Source organism: Cuculus canorus, chromosome 4 (genome assembly GCF_017976375.1).
Source record: "Cuculus canorus isolate bCucCan1 chromosome 4, bCucCan1.pri, whole genome shotgun sequence".
In the NCBI taxonomy this organism is placed as follows: domain Eukaryota; kingdom Metazoa; phylum Chordata; class Aves; order Cuculiformes; family Cuculidae; genus Cuculus; species Cuculus canorus.
The window spans coordinates 48,465,543-48,486,060 of NC_071404.1; the positions used below are offsets into that span (position 1 = coordinate 48,465,543).

Sequence of the window (20,518 nt, forward strand, 5' to 3'; positions counted from 1 at the left end):
CAGTTGCAGGATGTACAAACGTAAATGAATAGCCTAGTAATTGTCTTCCCCTAGCCTCCAGCACTCCAATACGATGCTGCCACCTGCTATCAGAAATTCAAAGACTAAGAGGAAGCATAGTTCTTCCAGCCTGCAAGGAAAAGGTGTCTCACATTAATGCCTGTTCCACAGGGTGCCTAGCCTGTAAATTAACAATGATGGTATATGGTCTAAGGTTCCCCATTTCTCTTTCACTTGCAATCCTGCTGCTTAACAACATGGTAGAAAAGTGAGGATATCTTCAGTCCCCTGGATGATCTAATCAGCCAGAAGTAAAAGAAATGTTCTACAAGGAGGTGGTGTAGTGGGAGAGAAAGGGAAACCCAACTTAGAATTGCTGATTAGTATAGTGGCACCCACGGAAAGTAGTCACCTCAGTCTTGTGATTACTACCTCCAGATGCCATATTTTGTGTTCAGATAGTTTATTAAGCTGATTTGCATGCTCCTACTTAGCACCACAGGATTAGACAGTTTAAGAGCTAGGCTTTGAACTTCTAAATCTAAAAAATAGTTCTAGAGTCAAGTAACAAAATCAGCATCTTATAGAAAACTCACAGACCAGTCACAGAGCAATGGACTCCTTACTTCCCATGTCTACTGCATCTACTCTTCTGCCATGAAGAGAAGGGACTTTTGGAGTTACCAATTTTTGAATAAAAAGCAGTATTTCCTTTTGCCAAACACAGTTAATATTTTCACAGCCGGAACAGATTGCAAGAGTATTCCCTTACAGAACCTATGCATTGTTTAACGTTGCTCCCATGTACGATTTAGACAGTGCAAGATCACCCACAATTCAGTAAAGACAGGTTTAGTGGTATTTAGCCTATATCCAACATCAAACAATGCTCTCCTCCCTTCCCTTCTTCCTTAGCTCATGAATATAAACAGCGCATCTCTACTTAGAGACTGGTGCTGCATGCAAACCGATGCATTGCTCTGAAAGGGATGGCTGGAGGTTTTTTGCATAAAAGCCTCTCTCAGGTGTTGTGATAAGCAAAGCACATTTTGTACACAGAAGCCTGGCCTGCAAAGGATACTTTGATGAGGGATGCAAGCCCCAAGTGTATGTAGGCTGTTTTGTGATGGATTGGAAAGCTTAGGCAGCTTACACTTCTCTCAGTTAATTTCTGGAACAATAGGTTTTTCTAAGCTATGTTCAACCTTGGCAGTTCTTAATACCTGAAGTATTTTGCTCAAGGAATCTGATAAGAAGGCAGGTGAAATGAAGGGCAAACCCTTCAGCCAAACTGCAACACTTCAGTGTCACACAATTCCCCAAATCACTCATGATTTCAGGAAGGTCCTCACAAGATCTCTTGCAGCAAAGTAAAGGCTAATAACACAAAAGAAATGACTTTTATATATCTGAGTAGCAGGAATGACTAAGTGATGCATATAATTCTTCCAGACATCTCTTCTTTCCAATTTTTGGAGTACACTCTCACCTGACAAGCAGAATTTGCTCTCAGAAACTGTTAAATCACACCCCCATGGGATTTACATAGATGGAATAAATTTATAAGAAATCAGCTGCATATTCAGCAGTAACCAAATTAAGCTCCTACCACGCTAGCTAACAAAACCATTATTAATCATGCATGATGCATGTGACTTGTCCCAAGGTGGATTTATGTACCAGATAGCATGCAACATTCAGGGACTGCAATGGCTCAAAGAGCTTCTGAACAAACTCCAAATGACAGCAAAGCACTTTATGCAAGCTAGTGGAGACTGGGGTTTGTGTACTTTCTATTTTCTTGATTTCAAAATACTGCCCCAAAACAGAAAGTCACATTCCAAAGGAGCAAGTGTCAAAAAGGAGAAGGAAAAAGGTTCTAAAAGAAAAAATAAAATTTGAGCCTCGACAGAAGAAATCAGCGTTATAGAAAATCAGCTGGTTTTAACCCTCACTCCTGGAAGGCCTCTATGGGTAACTTGCTTCCCTTGCTGATTGTAAGCACTTATAACAAAAACCTCATCTGGACACAAAATAGATAATCTCCCCAAAAGTAACATGGCAATTAATTAGGGAGCATATTTAGGTATTTAAAATTATGGATTTTATCTACATCAGATTACAAAGTGGACCAGAGCTGTAGTCCGACTGCCTTGCTTTTCATAGTGGCCAGGCGCTCCAGCTGGAAGCACTGGAATTGTTAGATTGCATAAATGGACAGAAACCTTCAAAGGGTAAGCTGCTGCTTTATCTGACAGTGCACAATCAATTCCCATTTAACACAAGATATAATATCTTCTGTTATTAATTTCTCCAAAATAGCTATGAAAGTGCTGAGTCTTTTCTGAAGGCTGCTGGATTCCTGGATTTAGTGGTTCACGTTTTGAAGTATCTGATACCAGGATTAATGTTGTCATCCTTTCCCCTTTCTGCTATTTGACAAATAAAATCTCAGTAAAGAATGTAAATGTTCTAAATATTCTTTGCCATTGACTTGACAGAGCAGTTACCCTTATTGACCTTCTGTCTTGAACAGATCTCTCTTCCTCAGAAAAAACTCTCAGTTTTTCTACTCATCTCCACATTCTTTCTACACACTACTTTGCCCCACTTTCCATAATGACATCTTTTGTACCAGGGCACTGTACCAGTGCAGAAAAGGGGTGAACAAAATTTCTTGGTCACACTCTCAACACATTTCTTCTAGGTACGCCTTTTCTGAGTTGGTGCAGAAGCAAAATATGCTGGTATTGAGCCTGCAGCCCTTCAGAAATGCTGCACTCTTTCTCAAAATCCCACAACCAGCTAGCTCATCTTTCAACAAAGCTGTCACCCATCTGCCAGGTGTTGCTCTGCAGAACTCTGTAGGCACACGTATGCCTATGGCTATATAACCTCTCTGCCAATCTGCTGCATAGAGAGCTGGAGATATTAATAAACCTACATCATGTGAGAAGAAAGAAAGATTATTTGCATCAAACTGGTCTATTATTGGTGAGCCATAAGCTGTCATGCTCACAAAAACTGACTTGATCATTATATTGCGTATTTGCCACAGCGTTATTGGGGGCTGCAAAGCTAACACAGTGCTAGGTGCACACATCCCACCTCAGGTCCAGCCAGCAAAATGCTGTGGGCATCTCCTGTTTCCTTCTCTGCAGCCACACAGTTGATACCTATTTCAAACATTGCTTTTACACTCACCTATCTGACAAACAAGGGAGGCCAAATCTTAGCTACTGTAAATCAAAGTAGGTCCAGAGGAATGAAAAAGCCTAAACTAATTACAAACACCTAAGGTCCTAGCATTAAATTCCACTTGAAAGATCCCCCAAAGACCTCTGATCATTAAGTGAATAAAGCATTTTAAAACCCCAAACCAGTCATCAGGTAAGTAACAACCTATTTTACCCATCTTATAAATAACTGTTTGAAAACATCCTCCTTTGAACACATCAGGTGGCATTCTTCTTAAGTAAACCAAAAAGCATAGCCCAAATCACTATCATGCCTTTTCAGCTAGTGAGATGACACACTTCTCAACCAGTAAGCCAACTTTGTAGCCTGTTTATGTTATAATAGACAACGGAAAAAAGAATTTTCAAAATATTGATGTTACAAACTAAAATAAGCGAATAATGTATTTCTTTTCTATGTATAGTAATAAAAACGCAGTGTGTTTCATCACCTTCTGATTTCTTATGCTAAAGATTGTTACACACAGAGAGTGATGTATCTAAGTCTACAGCGCTGAAAAAAAACCCCAAAATCCAGCTTCTGTGTTGCTATACTCCTTATATTTTTTTTTTCACATTACTCCGTTTTTATTTTTCTGTGGAAAAGTATCAAGGCAGCATCAACACTATTTGTAGATGAGCTTCACTCTCAGGGTCTCAGTGCTGTAATACTTGAATTCTCAACAATGAGAACTCAAATTGTGTGTTGAACTCCTGCTTTCACTTGTTTTTTTTTTTTTAAGCTTAAAAGATGTAGAAAAATATCTGCTGGTTGTTTCCTAAGTGCTCATTCCTGTAAACTCTGCTTGAAATCTCATCTACAGAACTTTTTTTAAAGCATTAGTAACCAGGTGACGTAGGTGGCAATCACACACGTCGTATCAATTTACTGAGCTCCCTGTTCAGCTCTAAGCCACTGCCAGGGCCAAGCCTCCGTTACAGAAAGCAACGTACTTTCAGATTTTCCTTGAGGGCGGGATAGCAAGTTCTGGGCCTGAATTAGAAACATTTGGTAAGAAATCTGAACAATAATCCTGGACTGTGGGAGAACACACTGTCCCACTTGATTCAAATCTAATCCACAATTAAAAACCTGTGCTATGCAAGTAGCTCCGAAAACGCTTGCTCGCAAGCTGTCTCAGCTGGCAGCGCAGAACAGCTTAGCAGGCAAGCCTAGCAGTCAGGCATCCCACTTCAGAGACAGCTCGACTCACACCCAGACAGAGAATAAAACTATTTGATCTATATCTGTCAAATGCACACTGTAAAACACCTCTCTTGGACCATGGGTATCTAGCCTAAGAGCTGAGCACCTGAATTTGGCCAGGGCATTTTCACATCCTGCATACTACATTAACAGCCTGACCATTACTACACAAATACCCCCATACATAGCAGGCAAGGTGGACGCAGAAGGCAGGCTTGTGGCAGAGTGTGAGCCTATGCATTGGAGGAAATGGGAAGCAAATTTCTCTGTCACCGCTCCGCTCAGCTTTAGGTAAAGGGAACATAGCCTGGAGAAGCACAGCATGTCTCTCCTCTTGTGTACACAGTTAATCATGCAGTGAGCCTTGCCGGGGGCGGGGAAACTGGTAAAAATGAATTCTAGCATAAGATAAAAGGCAGTGGGTCCTACTAGTTCACCTGGCAGCAGTTATCACAGTTCTGTGCCCCTGAATGAGGGTTTTTAAGGCAGCTCTGGTCATAACACGATGGAGAGTCAGCCTGAATGACAAATAAAGATTAGTCAATGGGCAAGGTTTTCTTGTATAATTTAGTGCCCATTCTTCAAGGCCCTTTCCTGACATTTGACTGGAGACAGTGACAGCAATGGCTGAAGGCAACCCCTGAACCTGCTGTTGCTCTCACAAGCCATTTGTGAAAGGCCTAACAGTTGCCCTGGGCACCGGATGCTCTGCACCTCCTGCAGTACGATATAGAGGACCCCGCCCCCCAAAATCAGCTCAACTATGTTCCAGAGGAATGGGTAACTTCCTGAGAGGTGGACCTACTGCATTTCCTAGAGCAAATCAATAAATAACTCAGCATTGCAGCATCTCGAAGCACAGCCCTTTCCCTTTTCACTGAGGATGCAACCAGAGCTGTAGCACAGATCTCAAACAGACATGTGAAGGTTTGAGTGACACACGCAGGCAGGGGAAGGGAGGATGCTCTCATTGTTAGAGCTGTGGATGGGTGGTACAATCCTGCCTTGCAAAGCCAGTCCGAATAACAGGACTCCGCTGTTAGCTCCAGAAGCAGTCCGAGAATTGATGTTAACATCTTCCCTCCCTGGCTGCTGTGAGCTTGATTTCACATTCACAGCCAGGAGAGACTTGGCCTCTCCTTGCTGTGACACACAAGGCACCATTTTGCTGCTCTTCCATATGTGCCAACAAAATGGTGATTCTGGAATGTAAGAATTTCAGATGACATCTCTCTCACCTCAGATAGCTAATTCCGCTGCAACTGTCCACCTCCTGCTCTTGTGGAATACATGTGAGCAGAACAGAGGAAGGAAGAATCCAAGAGAAGCACTCTCCAGGCACAGCCATATGTGCTCCTAAGCCTGTTTCATATTTGCAGGGCAAGAAAGCCAGAATCCAAACATAAGAGCATGCCCATGAAGAGGGAGTTGTACCAAACATGTAAATTATTTCACACAATGGGAAAGTCTCTGGCAGACAGAAAGAAGCTGTGTTCTCCCCTTCATGCATTCATATGACTCCCATTAGTAACCCAGGAAGGAAAAAAAGAGTCCTTATTTCTGAAGGTTCACATGACGGCTGAAGCCACACATCAGCTCTGAGAACACAGACATGCTCACCCTGGCTCGAGACCCTGCAGGGCAGTGGTAATTACCATCTCAGTAAACACATAAGGCAGCCAGGGCCTCCTGGGAGCCCTTCAACAGTGCTTTGATCAGCCATGCTGCACTTACGGTGATACCACCCAGGGAATCCCTGCCTAGCAAGCAAGTGGAAAAATTCTCTCCCATCCATGGTGACTAGTTGCCTGGCTGAATCAAACGCAGCCACAGCTGTGGGTTTTCTTTACTCATGTCCAAGTATCATAACTACTCCCCCCTCCTAGAGGGAAAGGCAAAATATACTAGGTCATGTACACTGTGGAGGCATGAGCAGAGAACTTAACTTCTCAGTGTTCCTCAGAAATTGCTTTTTTAGAAGAATGAATTAGTTACATATTTTCACTCTCTTGCTTTATTAAAATACCATATTGGCAGGTTCCTGTTTCTTCCCTGTCAAAGCCTCTCTTTCACTCCTAAAGCACAAACAGAAAGAGTTCTTCCTTGTACACAGACACATACTCAGTAATTGGAAAAGGGTTTGATCCCAGATGTACTGGACACCTTCAGTTCATCTCAATTTCAAATGAAATTGAGATTTGTGGCATCCACAGAGTTCCCCCAGATTTCCCACTTTTAAGTGAGTCAGTGCAAACAGCCAAGCAAGGACACGGTCTGCAGACGAGTTAAGAAACAGTACTAAAACAATTTAAACCATATGCAATTTGACACCGCTGTTTGAGCTGGTGACCAGATTTTTATTCATGGTATACATAAAAAACCAAAAAATTGTTTGGAAGAGCCATCAAAAGAGACAGACAGACAGTCTTTTTTCCAGCTGTGCTTTTCAAATCCAAATCATCATTTCCAAACAGTGACTGAAGTGGAAGGAAAGGGAGAAAGAAGTCCATTCCTTTTAGGCTGTGAAATACCCAGTTTCTTTGAAGTGCAGGGCAGTCTAGCTTAATACTCAAGTGACCAGCCACCAAGAAATAAGTTATCCCGAAACAGCCAATCTTAACAGTACTAAACAGCACATGGAAGCAACTTTGTGCACAAAACAACTGATTTTCTTCCTCTAAGTAATAGTTAGAATTGGTACCCAGCCAGTATTTAGCTTCCAGTTTCTCCAAACTTTCAGTTCCCCATTCAGGAGAAAATTGCTTTCCTGTTGTTTTTGGCAAGGGAACATGATCACATAAAGATACACCCAGCTCGCTCAGATTTCGTTCTCTCTGGTTTCACTCATACAACCAGCCATCACACAATCTTACCTTCCCAGTTGTTGTCATCACACAGCGCTGTCAAATCCAGCCGAGGCACTTCTGACACAAAGCTGTTTTCCTGATCATCAGCATCTTGATTTCTTTGCAACTTGTTTTCTGGAATGCTTGGATGCTCTTGAATCTTCATACTTGAAGTCAGCTATATTCCCATACACGCACAGAGATGAGAGAAAGAAAAAAAAATTTTTCAGGAGGCAGAGGAAGCAAAAAACCCCTGCAGTGTCAACAGCAGTAAGCTCATGCTTTCAGCTAAAAAGATCCAAACAAACAGACCCGGACATTTCCAGCTCCAAATCCAAGTCCCCTGCTTGGTGATCCCTATGTACCAACTGCTCACTCACATCAGTGAAAACATGCATCCGACTGCCTTCCCTGAATTTTTCCTTCCTTAGAAAGCCGCTGTAAGTTCCCGAGACTGCCTGCCCTGACAACTGCACGCAGCTGAAATAGCCTCTAGTAATCGACTGGGATGCAAGGGGAGGGAGGAAAGCAAAGAGAAACAGGGAGAGAGAGAGGGTGGCCACGTACACTTCCTACAGGAGTGCAGCTCCTCGGAGCAACAACAAAAATGCTGCTACTGTTGTAAGGCTGTAGCAATATGGTATCTTCTAAAAAAGCAGGCACTGGAGCTCCTGAGGTAGCAGCCGCAGACAGCAAGCAGTGCAGGTTACGTACATGAATGCTCTCATGCAGGCTGTGCTGGCTCAGATCAATTAGTGCCAGCTAAGTTGTGCTGGCTGCACATTCCCCGATTTCCTGTGGTTGTTTTCTAGCTGGGCGTGGGGAGAGCAGAACTATTTATGGAGGAGCTCTGGGTAGTAAAGCAGTGTTGCGCAAATCCAAATGGCAGTGGAGTTTGGCATCTCAGCTGGAAGCAGTGTGGACTCTGGGAAAAAGCCAAAAAATTCACACAAGCATCGAATGACTTAGGAAGAAAAAAAAAAAAAGGCTTGCTGTCAAGTAAATGATTCATCCTTTAGCACTGCCTAGAAGCAACCGCTGTTTGTCTCACCACTCTTCACCCCTGCACATACCACACATCGTATGCGTTTATGCAGAAATCACTGCCATCCCCACAATCCAGATGCAGTGTGCCTGGGTGTAACAGTGCCTGATGACACGAGCAGTTTTGTCACTCTAAAGTAAATTAGCTGTAATGCCTTGCAGAGGGCAGTAGGAAGTGTAAAGAGTGAGCAGAAACATATACTGTGATATGTACAAAGCCCCAAACAAACACAGAGCTATCTGAATAGGCAGCACTACATTACTACATAAATTATATGATCTTTGTAAGAACAGTTTAATAATTATCTCAAATACAGTCTAGCAGGTAGTCAACACGCAGATTTTCCCTCTGCAGGTATTTTGATAATCTAGTTAGCAACCTGCATATGCTGATGTGTGAAGAAAATGAGCCTAAAGAAAAAAACTGGCATGTTTGGATGTATTTTACTTGCAAATCCAGATGTGCGGTCAAACTGTGCAAAATCAATATCCTTAGTACATACCACTAAGGCACATTTACTTTTTTTTCATCTGCATAGAGCTAATTACGTATATGGTGTTTTTCGTGGTTTTTTTTTTTGTAAAGAATGTCCTGCATTGCATGTTTGTAAGGTTTATATTTCCTTTTCATCTCAATAAATTGCCTTTTTGAAGCAATCTAAAAAAAGGAAACATTAAACGACAGTTTGCCAAGCACTAATAACTTGTACAGCTTGATACTAAATCTGATTACAAACGTGTTTATTGTTAGAGCTGTACATGGAAAAATGCTAATTCACGTTCAATATCCTTTAAGCTGCTTCCAGGTTGGGAAGACTTAAATATTTCTTTAAGGTCCGGTAACAAATTTCTTGCCAGGCTCTAAATAGTCAGTGTACGTTACAAACAAAAAAATTGGTCAGTGGCCAGAAACAGCCCGTCTTTTACATTTACTAAGGAACAAACTGTACCAGTTGATAAACCACATTTAAATTGCCAGCACGATATTCTAAGGCTGAAAGGAATAAAGCAATAACTTTAAAAATAGGCCTTATTTTTAAAAACATCAAACAGTGTGAAGAGAGGAACTTATCTAGATTTTAACAATTTCAGAGGAAGCAACATGTAAATACCATCACTGATAATAATTACAGACTTAAATGGCTTCGTATGAACATTGCACAATCTCTTGACTTACGAAGACTCTTAAAAGATATAAGAGCTCTTCCCAGATGGGTAAACATTTCCATCATGGATATGTTAGAAAGATCACATAAATGTCTTCTTCCTTCTAAAGTCACTTCAGTTTCTGGAAATATTTAAAAACTGTTTAAACAACAAGCCTGTGCTGTGCCTGCAGCCAGTTTCTCTCCTTTCCTTGCTCACTGATGTAGACTCTAACACAATGAATAAATCATTAGGTGTTCTGAAGAACAATGGTGATACAAACCCAGGAGACACAAGAAAGCAGATATTAAACTTTCTTTGCATTAACACTCAAAATCCATAGACTGGTAAGTAATTCAATACTCTCAACACTTATTTTCCCATTTGGTTGCCTGATGCCACCAGATGCCAAGCTCCAGGACAAAAAACAAGTAAGGGAGGACTACTGTGCTTTAGGTAGGGATGTGCCACAATTTCTTACAAACCAAAGGGGCAGCAAGTTGCTGATTTTCACAGCAGTTGGCAGTCACAGAGTGCTGTGGATATTACACTAATGACCACACACAAAAAAAGTCTTAAAAGTACACACCCGAATTCTGCTTTTTAGAAACTGCTTCTGCAGCCGTACCTCATAGGTACAAGTAAATACACACCGAAGTAACTTGGGATAAGTCAGCTGCTTTCATTCTCCCTGCTCCAAAGGAGATTCAGCATAAAGAGTAGCTCAATCAGCTACGAATAAACGGCAAAAGAAAGATCTTTGAATTCTGATCAGGAAGTTTTAAGACGTTCAATTACATGTGGATTCAAATACATTTTACTTAGAAGGCTTGCTTGCTTCACATCTCATCATCCTTTACAATCACAAGCAGGAAGCATCCCCGAGCACCTCTTAGTAATAAAATCTGATGCAAGAACGCAGTCATTTGGCTGCCTTCCTGGGTACTAGAAACCCGTGTTTTTCAAATCACAGTCTACATCCTGGAACTTAGCTACTTCCAAGGGCAGATTATGAAGGCTACAAAAGCACTGAAAATTCATTCAGGACGTGTTTCAGGGTATTTTTACTGCCTAATGAACATCTGACTCTGCACAACTGGCAGCTAAGGCAAATTCTAAACACCCTTCCTAATACGTTCTTACTGGAGACAACAAGGGTGAGAAAGAAGAGTACCAAAGTCTCTGTCTCTTTCTGATTCTAAATGAGTTGTTTGTTCCAAAAAGAATGTCTTTAAGCTGCCCTACGGAGAAGGCTTATAAGGGACAAAGAATGTAAAACTACCCTGCAGGAATGTAACATTTTCTTGACCTTCTAAGTCCTATATAAAACAATCTCTGGGTTTAGGTTGTGTCTTCTCCTGCAGTTAAAATTCTAAATCTTAAAACTCTTGCTACGGAGAAGTTTATTTTAAGATTATGATTTCATATGCAAATATACATCCCCCAGACTAATTTAAAAGCTTAATGGGAGCATGGGAGTATGGCATGGCAGGTGACAGCTCCTTTTCTGCATGCAAGCAGGCACATGACGAACAAGGTATTGCAAAATCTACGCTTTGGAAAATGCAACAGCTCATGATCAAGTGAAGGACCACAGGGAATTAGTGACCCTTTGGGAGCAAACAAGGAACATGTAAACTAAGTCAAAGCAGTCAAAGTCAGCATTGACCACCCCTTGCAAAGGTTACATATTTCAGTGTCCCATGAACTTCTCCAGCTACAACACAGCTGGTCAGAACTGTCAGCAAACAATCTCTTCTACCTTTCCTGCTAAATGGAAGTTACACCTACCAGAAACGAAGTCTTTCAAAGGCAATAAATGCATAGTGGCTTTCATTAAAAAAAAAAACCAACAACCAAACAACAAAACAAACACAAGAGGAGACTAGTTTAAAAATATTGTCGGTCCTCAGTTCACACCAGATGGCCAGAGACGCCCTACACTGTCCACAGCTATTTTACTGTGCTCCTCTAAAAAAGGTGCACAACTGAGGGGGAGATGCCTCAGATAACTCTCCCAGGTATTTTAAATGCTTAGCTGTCTAGAGATGTTTCAGGCAAACCCCAAAGTACCAGGGACTGCAAAAGTGTTTGCCCAAACCCAATCTTTGTTTTGCTCAACAGTTAGATGAAAAACACCATAAAATGATTGCACCAGGTGGGTGTTGGCCAGACACGGGATGTCAGAGAAAAAGCTTTGCCATCAATGTCACACCTACTCTCCCAACATCCATCCCAACCACCTTCTCAGAGAGAAGCAGGAGATGATCCAGTTTTCTGAGACAAATGATCAGACAAGTACTTATGTTCAAAGGCAAGAGGCTGCATTGTGAAATCATAAATAGAAGACCAAAATAATTTTAGAGAGACCAAGAGAGCTAATCTTACTACCCTAGGAGATAACCAGTCACACACCCTGTTCACCATGATTAATAAGGGAACTTAGCGTCACTTAAACCAAAGTGCTGACGACTTCAGTGACGCTTCCCTTTTTGGCAAGGAGCAATTGAAGGGACGGAAGCAGATGCTTTCAGACTCCTTAGTAGTTGAGAGGCTCCCTATATTATGTAAATAAAAAACAGAAGGGAGGGAGAGAAAAATCAAATGCTAACTCAATTTCTCTGGGAGAACCAAATTTCACAGAACTATGTGCCTAACTACTTGTTTCTACTCAATAAAAAGCTGATTTAGAGCCCACAAAACTGAAACACAAGCCCCCCAAAATACCAACCTGAGAGTGCCCGAAAAAAACCTCATCGTTTTCGCTTTCTTTGCTACAAAAGAACAAAAAACAAACCAGCATATTACAAATACAAAACTAGACTTGTGTGGTAACAAAAGCAAGCAGGGCTTCTGCACACATAGATTTTTCTTTTAGATTCTTGCTACTGCTGCACACTTGCTACTATATTCAGTAAATGAAGGCACACTGGGCTCCAGCACTTCAGGCTGCTACACTCTGCCTTTTGCTTCCTCTCAGAGCTATTTGTGAAAATTATAACATCATTCAGTTCCAGTGCCCTTAATCCAAACCCTTACAGCTCTCCCAATAAACATAACTGTGGAGAGAAATAGTCATTTCAGGCAAACAGAATGGGGCTGTACAGCAGAAGAGCAAACCACAATGAAGAGGGCTGGATTTCCAACTCAGAGGCCAGGTGAGGGAAATTCTGTTGTTCCCTGTGTGGAGTGTGATGGTTCAGGTGCTTCACAGCTGACTTCTTTTCAAGCTTCCACCATCAGCATCTTCAGTGCCATTACTAACAGGCTGAGAGAAGAGTCTTGGTGGCGTATGGTGCTGGGTAGAGCCCATACAACATACACAAAGCCTCCATACAGTTCTAATTTGAACTGTTTCTAATTCGGTGGGTAATGCTTTTCTGCACCATTACTAAATGTCACCCTCAGCCTGTGACACCTCTTAGGCTGTACCACAACCACAGGCAAAATAAAACATACACATCTAAAAAAAAAAAAAAAAAAAAAATCACCTTTCTTCAGATAAAATTTCCATGTCATCAGGTCCTGATCTGTCTATAGGCCTGGACGAGCTAAAGCTTTCCATACTCTGTAATACAGTAAATGTTAAAGCAGTAAGATACAGAAGAGAAACAGATTCAAGCTGCAGGCCATTAAACAGATCAAATATAGAAATATCCAACAAGACTTCTAGAAACAAGACAACAATCAGACTACTGCCCGCTGCACATTTATAACAAAAGAAATTCCACACTTTATTGCCAGTAACCTGGAAAAAACCCTCCAATAACTGCTCACTGCTTAGTTTCTTTCATCAGATGATCTCAAAATGACTAACAGAAAAATCTGCATGGTATCCTGACAGTTCCCATTTCACAGACAGACAAGCTGAGCTTGAAAGCAATTCTGTGCTGTGTACAAGTCCTGTAAGAGTAGTTACCAAATTCCACAGCATCTTCCCAGCAGGACTCGTTATGCTCATCTTAGAAAACACTCCCTTTTCTCAGCCAAACCCTACCCTAGTTTCTTCTTAAATGGGCAGAAGAATGCAAAGAGACTGCACAGGGGTAATGTTGAATTGTGCTAATATGAATGCAGGGCAAGAAATTCAACTGGTTAGGACAACTTGTTCTGAAATTTGTCTTGGCTACCACTAGGAATATTAAAACTGCTGTCTTCTAACAGCTTGAGAAAGTGTTGTGAAGACAAGCCATGTTGCCACTTTGGGCACATGCCCAGGAGGCTTTCTAATCTATTTTTTGGGGGGGTCCCTCTTAAACAGGAGCAAGTCAGTCAGCAGACTGGAGCAGGGTTCTTGCCCTAGCCCCGGGAACTACATGCACAGACTCCTTGGCACAGTCACAGCCCTTTCTCACCCTGGTACACGTCCAGCCCCATAAGGTGACACAGCACAGTCATTTCAGCCTTGCTTAATGTGATTCTTCAAGTCCTACTGGTACCTGGCTACCACGTCCCTGAAACGCAGCTACAAGCTTTTAATGCTTCATGGTTGGTTTGCTCGGGATAGTAAGTGGAACTGACAGGTTTTCTACTGCTGACTTACACTTTTGAGTCAGATGCAATTAGACAGCTAAGTGGAAAGCTTCCACACTGTCCTACATACTCTTTCAGGCTTTGAAAAGCAGAAAGGCTCAGAAAATAGTGGCTATGAAGATACAACATTGTGAACTTGTTTACATGATGAAGGTAAATGCTAAGGTGCAAGTTATGCCCCTTGATATTCCAAGCTGGTCGTTTAATTTGATTTATTATTTGAAGGGTAAAGATGTAGCCAAAAGAATGCTAAACCACCACACATCCTGCTGGTAGTATCTGAAATGCAAGCATGAAATAGCACACTCATGAAAACTTAAAAAGCAGCCTTGGCTCTTCAAAAAACGAGCAGCACCGTGCTCTCTGCAAGCTGTTTCATAACAATACTCCTATACTCCCAGCTGACAATTCCACTGCAACATCCCCTTGAGCAACACAAGCAAGAACCACACTGATGGTCATCTCGGTTGAACTGTGTTTTCTGCAAGGTTAGTCCATTTTATTTTCCTTTCAGCTTTTGCCCCTCAAGAGATCAAAAAATGAAGGGCTGGGCAAAGTCCAGTGGACACAAGTAAGTTTGAGGACATTTCTTCTGGGCACTTTTCAGGACTTAACGAATGTTTTTCAGGCCCACAGCAAAAGTGGATACTTCTGTCAGTCTTCCCTTCTCAGACCCTGAGTCAAATTCTCACTTACATTTAACCTGCTTTACACTCCACAGGTATAGAGAAGAGATGCAGAAAAAGCTTAAGCACTTGACTTTTGCCTATCTTAAGTCCATCCCTACAAGTAAAGACGCAGAGTTAGAGTGCGTGGATTGCACTGTGCTCTTTCATGAAGTATCACACGAGTAGGTTATTGATATTGAGCACTAAATCTAAGCACAGCCCACAATTTTTGGTATCTTGCCTTCTTTTTATCACAAAGAGAAGTCCAATCTGCCTCTTTCTAAAATCTCTGCATAGGGTAAAGAGCATCAGATCATTGCAATTTTGTGATGTAAATGAGATGAGTCCCAACACAATGTTACGTTAAGAAGGAACTCACAGCAGGCTCTAAATCTTAATCAAGTAAAACTGAAGGAAATGCCCTTTAGCTCAGAAGGACAGTCTTTTCACACAGCTTTCACTGTTACTAGTAACTGCCAGGCACTGGGCTGCATAGCACTTCTGTCACTGTAAGCAGACCCTGCATTGAAGCACAGCAGTTCCTCAACTGCTGACAGAATAATCACTGTCTGGTTCCCCTGTCAGTGCAGGAAAGGAAGGTGCATCAGTTTTATTCTACAGCTTGTACAATTCGGCCAACTGTTCTCTGCTGTTAAGATCACACAACAACATGCTGGGCAAATTCTACAGTAATCCAGATTTTTAGGATGTTCTATCACTGTCATCTACTGCCTCAGTCAAAGGTAGCTAGAGGGATCATCTTTGGACCGACACACTCCAAAGTGGTTTGCAAGTTGCAAACACCACAGTAATGCACAGACTTTAGGGAAAAGGCATAAAACATCTCGTTATCAAGAAATCACTTGCGATCTAGTGTTTCAGAACATAGCAGGAATATCAAAATAAACTTGACCTAAACATGTGCACCTACACCTGAGCTTCCAACCTCTTTGCAATACTTTTGAAAGATGGGAAAAAGATTTGCTTCCTTTTTCTCTTTCCAAAATGTTTCCCTGAATTCAGAATTAAAAAGCAGTAAGTTGTGGGAAAAGCAAATAGCTATGGACAGAGTAAGAGAATCATAGCAGAAATATGGCTTCTCAGCTGTCTCGTCTCAAAGGTTACAAGTGCTAGATCTAGTGTTCCCTGTAGCCCAAAGCTGCCACTGATGCTTGTACTCTAGTAAAAAATGGCTACCCAAGGGAAGGGATTTGCATTGAAATTTTAAAAAAGACTTTTTCCACCCTAATACTCCATGTCAAATAGCGCAGCATGCTGGCTTACCACAGGGCTGTCCTGGTTGTCATTGAGCTCTGAAAGCTTGGTGCTGGATTTCTGCCGTTTTGGTTTACTCCTTTCACTAATATATCCGGAGCTGTTGTCTTGTAATTTTTCTACTTCTTGAGCAGCTAGAATACAGTCTTCAAGATTGCTGAATCCAGAGGGAATATTTTCTTTGTTGACAACTTCCCTAAAAAAGAAAAGGGACATCACAACAAGAGGTTATTTAAAACACTCTCCCGCTACTTCATGGTAGCAATAGAGAAATGCACCATGCCGACTGGTGCCGTTCCGGCAACATCTCCTACACCCTACAAAACCAGTATCTCTGGTTTTTCCTACTGCAGCAAACACACTGTGCAATGCTAAATGCTAAAGCCAGGTGTATGCACCTCAGGTGAGAAAGCAGTGAGAATTAACATTTGGGACTTAGTCTTACTTCTGACTAAAGCCAATATAGAGAATCCCATTGACTTCACATGGAAGATGGACTAGTTCCTGACTGTCTGCGGTACTTTTATAGAGAATATGCAGCATATTTTCCTTTGAGATACGTGCTTTTAATTTAGAAAAGTGATTCACAGCTGCGGTTGAAGGATCTCCTTTGGTGCATGACACCACATAATTGCCCCTCTGACTCATATTCTCAAATGCAAGAGCAGGACTGTGGTGCTTTAGCCAAATGCTTGATCCCTATTTGGGAACTACACAAAACAGAAAAGGGGATGCATCTCTGAATGGAAACACAACTGCTAGGACAGTGGACTGTTCTGCTTTGTTGGGAAATGAATGGGATAGCTAGCTTTAAGTCAACACGTTATGCGCTAGCTGGTACTCTCCAGGCTAGCAGGGTTTCAGCATGTTTTCCAGAAGCCTGGCATATGGTTTATCTTGCCTTGCACAATTAGCCTGCTGGGTCCTTCAGCGTGCAGTCTTCCCTCTACTTTGTGCTATAATGAAGATGCACATACATGGCAGTTCACAACAGGAGAAACACAATGTATCTTGTTTTTCACCATCCTACCTTGCCAGAGGCTAATGGCAGGCCGCTTACACTTGACACTGAAACTGGCATGTTTGCTAACTGTATTGTATGTGCATCTGCTTTATACAGTGCTGCGTGACTCCAAAGCCTGCTTTCATAAACAGCAGGAGAATCTCCCTGGGCTTGCTCTAATGTGACAAGAAAACAGTTACTCTCTAGTATCTGGACAGTAACAGCACAAGAAGGTATTCAGATCAAAAACAAAACCAGAAAGTTTCAGTGATTTTCTAGATGATGATTCTCTAGGTCTGTTGGTAACAGAGCTACACATCTACGATTAAACTTCTAAGATAACACATTTGCCTTTGTGGAATTTTCTACAATCCCCTGAGCAGACCAATTATGTATAATATAGCATGTAGACCATGTAGTCTGCAAAGCGTGGGAGTTCCTATATGTGTTCTGCAATACACACTGTTCCTAGCTGAAGTCCCATCTTGTGACATTACAAATCCTCTTGTGATCCACCACAAGGAAAGGGATGAAGTCACTGACCATCAAAACAACAGCAGAAAGAAGTTTTGAAAGGAATTCCTGGATTTTCATATTTCACCCAAAGGAGTTCCAGCAGTCTGACCCAAGTGAATCAGGGAAAACAATTTGAACCCTAGCAGGTATTCAAAACTTCCCATGTGCTTTAAATCCTTGGCTCTAGCTTTATGGTCTGAACCTGAACAACTCCGTCAACCCTGTCTAAAGGCAGGTCTGTCAAACAATGTTGAAAAAAAGCCCCGCAGTACTATATGCTTCCAAACACGTACGCTAGCCAGTCTCTGACCTACTTACCTGAGAAGCCAGTCAGTGGGGCTACTAAACAAGAAAAACTACTTCAGCGCTGCCACCATATACTTCAGTGACTTGCAAATGCTAATTTCCAGTCCACTTTCACAGCATTTTTTCAGTAACGATTTTTATTTTTGGAACTATGGATTTTTTTACAGAAGTAGCCTTGATGCATTTCAGGAAATAGCATGGCTGCAATATTGACACAACATACTGCTGGATATGCACTTGTATAAAAGTAGCTTTGTATAAAAAGGTACTGATCCAACAGCATTTGGGAAATTCAGCACCCAGGAAAAGATGACGAGAGACTAGTGTGTATTTCAGAATCTAACTTAAAATCCAGCAACGCAATACTACATCAAGTACAGACATTCTTTACAAGAACTAGTGCTCTGTTAAAGCTTGACATTATGTGTAAGCACTGATTCAATCATGGCCTTGAAAATCTGTAGTTACTGCTCCTCAAAGACAGCTACGCCTTAGGCAAGTGTTTGTTAAGGCTGTAGTGGTAAATAAATTTGTACCACACAATATATGGTACAAGTAGAAGAGTATGAAGGGAAAAACAGTTATTATTATTTTTACTCTTTGACAGACATTTAATGAAATTCACCAATAAATCATCTTCAAGCTTTGTGTAACAGGGTAAATAAAAATTCTCAAATTCCACTTAATCAAAAGGATGACTTTTCTACTTTCAGAGAAACTTCCAGGGCTTCTCAATAAACCTGAACATATGCTGTGTCTGCACATAGAAAAGAGGAGGACTTCATCTCATTTTTTAAGACATTCTAAATTCAGAGAAGCAACTAAACCCCATGTTTTTATCTAAAGAAAGTACAGGCAATGGAGTCAGCTGCTTGGGGATTTCCACTAAAGCAACAAACGCTGTAATTGAACAATTGCAAATATTGTAGCCAAGAACTCTAGGCATAAAATTAATGGATTATTATACTTTGCCCCACTCCATGGCCTCTAAATAAACTCTACATTTCCTGGCTCTACTTGATGCAACGGAGCTCTGCACAGGCACTGCAGTCTGTTCTGCACTTCCAACTTGGGACCACTGCATTTCATAACAGAAATAAGTATGGCCCTGATAAGAGGACATGACTAGGGTACACTTAAGCAAATATATTTTCCAAAACAAAGAAATGAGGCTCGTACATGTCTCTGTTTCTCCGGGCTTCCTCCTGCTCTTTGTGGTGTCGCCTCCTCTGCCTGGCAGACACATTAGAAGAGGCTGAAGATGTTCCCGATTCAGAGTCCTCTGAACTCTGGCCGCTTGAGCCATGAACATCAAAGAGATGCTGCTCCACGGCTGAGCGGATTGTCTTCTCTAAATACCTGTCAAGCCGAAAAATAAGGTCAATTGAGCTCAAAGACTCTGTGGAGCTCTCTCTCTGCAACAATAAAGCAAAGGTATCTGAGATTTGCTTTATTTTGATGGCAAGGCAGTATAAAACGTCCTAGGGCTGTGATATTTGCAAAGAGGTAAGACAAAATCTTCGGACCCCAACATTCAGGTCCCTCAGAAGAGCTGAGCTTCCCAATTCATCTTGCTCTTTTCTATTTCTAGGGATGACTGAACCTTCAGTAAGTTGTCTAGTTTTACTTACTGCAGCTATAGACGCTGGTGCCTAACTTTCACCCTTCACTTTAACAGTCCTTGCCCTAATAAAATTGTATTTGATAGCCAGCCATGCTGACACCAGTCAAGTCTCTTGTGCAATCCAAGCTCAGTAAGGCAATGGATCATCTGCATAAGGTGATTCACTGTTGTCTCACAGAGGGATGAGAATGCTTAAACAGTACTTCACTGCAAACAACTCATGGGCTTAACTCGGTGACCAGGCACAGGTTTGGTTCTGAGTTCATGTTGTTTTCTCACTGTTGTTGCCACGAATGCACCCCACAGGCACCCTTGACTTACACTAGTGCGAGATCACCATCACGCCCGCCAACTGACAGTAAGAGGGCATGAACTACTACTTGAACTTTCAGAGCAATCAGACCTTCATTTTGGTACTGACATTTTTTGTAATATTTCCTTCCTTATCAGAGGGAGTTTTTAATCTAAATCTAAATCAAAAATCTAAATCTAAATCAAAAATCTAAATTTAATCAAAATCTAAATTTTTCTTTTGTGAACAGACCATTTGGAAAAATTTTTCTACATCCCTGCCCCATCCCTGTTTCTTGCAATGCTTTAAGTAGCACGCTGAAGAATGAGTTTTTCAAACATGCCCATCCAAAATCCATAAATAGCTTCTAGTGATTTTTCTATAATTAAAAAGAGTCATTTGCAAGATTTGCTGTTCAATTTTCAGCTCAGTGACTATGAGTATAGGAACCTGTGCCTGGGTTGACTTCCACAGAGAATTTACAAAAGTCATTGCTAAGTTGCTATAGTTGCAAGTCTGCCGAGACTGGAGCTCCCAAAAAAGTCAAAAGATCTTAGCAACTGCAAAAACCCACACAGTTTAATTTGGCAAGCATGTCTGTGTTTTGTGCATTGACAAGAATTAGTTTTGCAAACCCATCAGCCATTGGGAATTTCCAGCTCCAGTGAGGGAACCAACTCATTAGTTCTGTTGCTCCCAGTTATGGTTGGGGGTCCATAGCCCCATCCTCTGCTTAAATGCAACAGGGTGCAAACAAGAGCAAGAGGATGACACAGTCCGAATAGCTTCTCTAGATATACAATTCTGTCTAACCAAAACATC

The 20,518-nt window shown here is 41.5% G+C and overlaps 1 protein-coding gene across 9 annotated transcripts in view; it reads right to left on the reverse strand.

Annotated features, from left to right (window-relative positions):
• Window positions 1–20,518, reverse strand: part of FAM13A (family with sequence similarity 13 member A) — a 131,086-nt gene that overhangs the window by 21,164 nt on the left and 89,404 nt on the right. For 6 of the 9 annotated variants that reach the window (XM_054064316.1, XM_054064315.1, XM_054064320.1 and 3 more), the window contains 5 exons: window positions 18,960–19,139; window positions 15,965–16,151; window positions 12,971–13,047; window positions 12,211–12,253; window positions 7,317–7,467 (listed from right to left, as the gene is read on the reverse strand). In XM_054064316.1, coding sequence (XP_053920291.1) covers window positions 7,317–7,467; window positions 12,211–12,253; window positions 12,971–13,047; window positions 15,965–16,151; window positions 18,960–19,139 — 638 coding nt within the window. The remainder of the gene's footprint in view (window positions 1–7,316; window positions 7,468–12,210; window positions 12,254–12,970; window positions 13,048–15,964; window positions 16,152–18,959; window positions 19,140–20,518) is intronic. The other 3 variants (XM_054064319.1, XM_054064318.1, XM_054064317.1) reach the window with 2 other exon arrangements.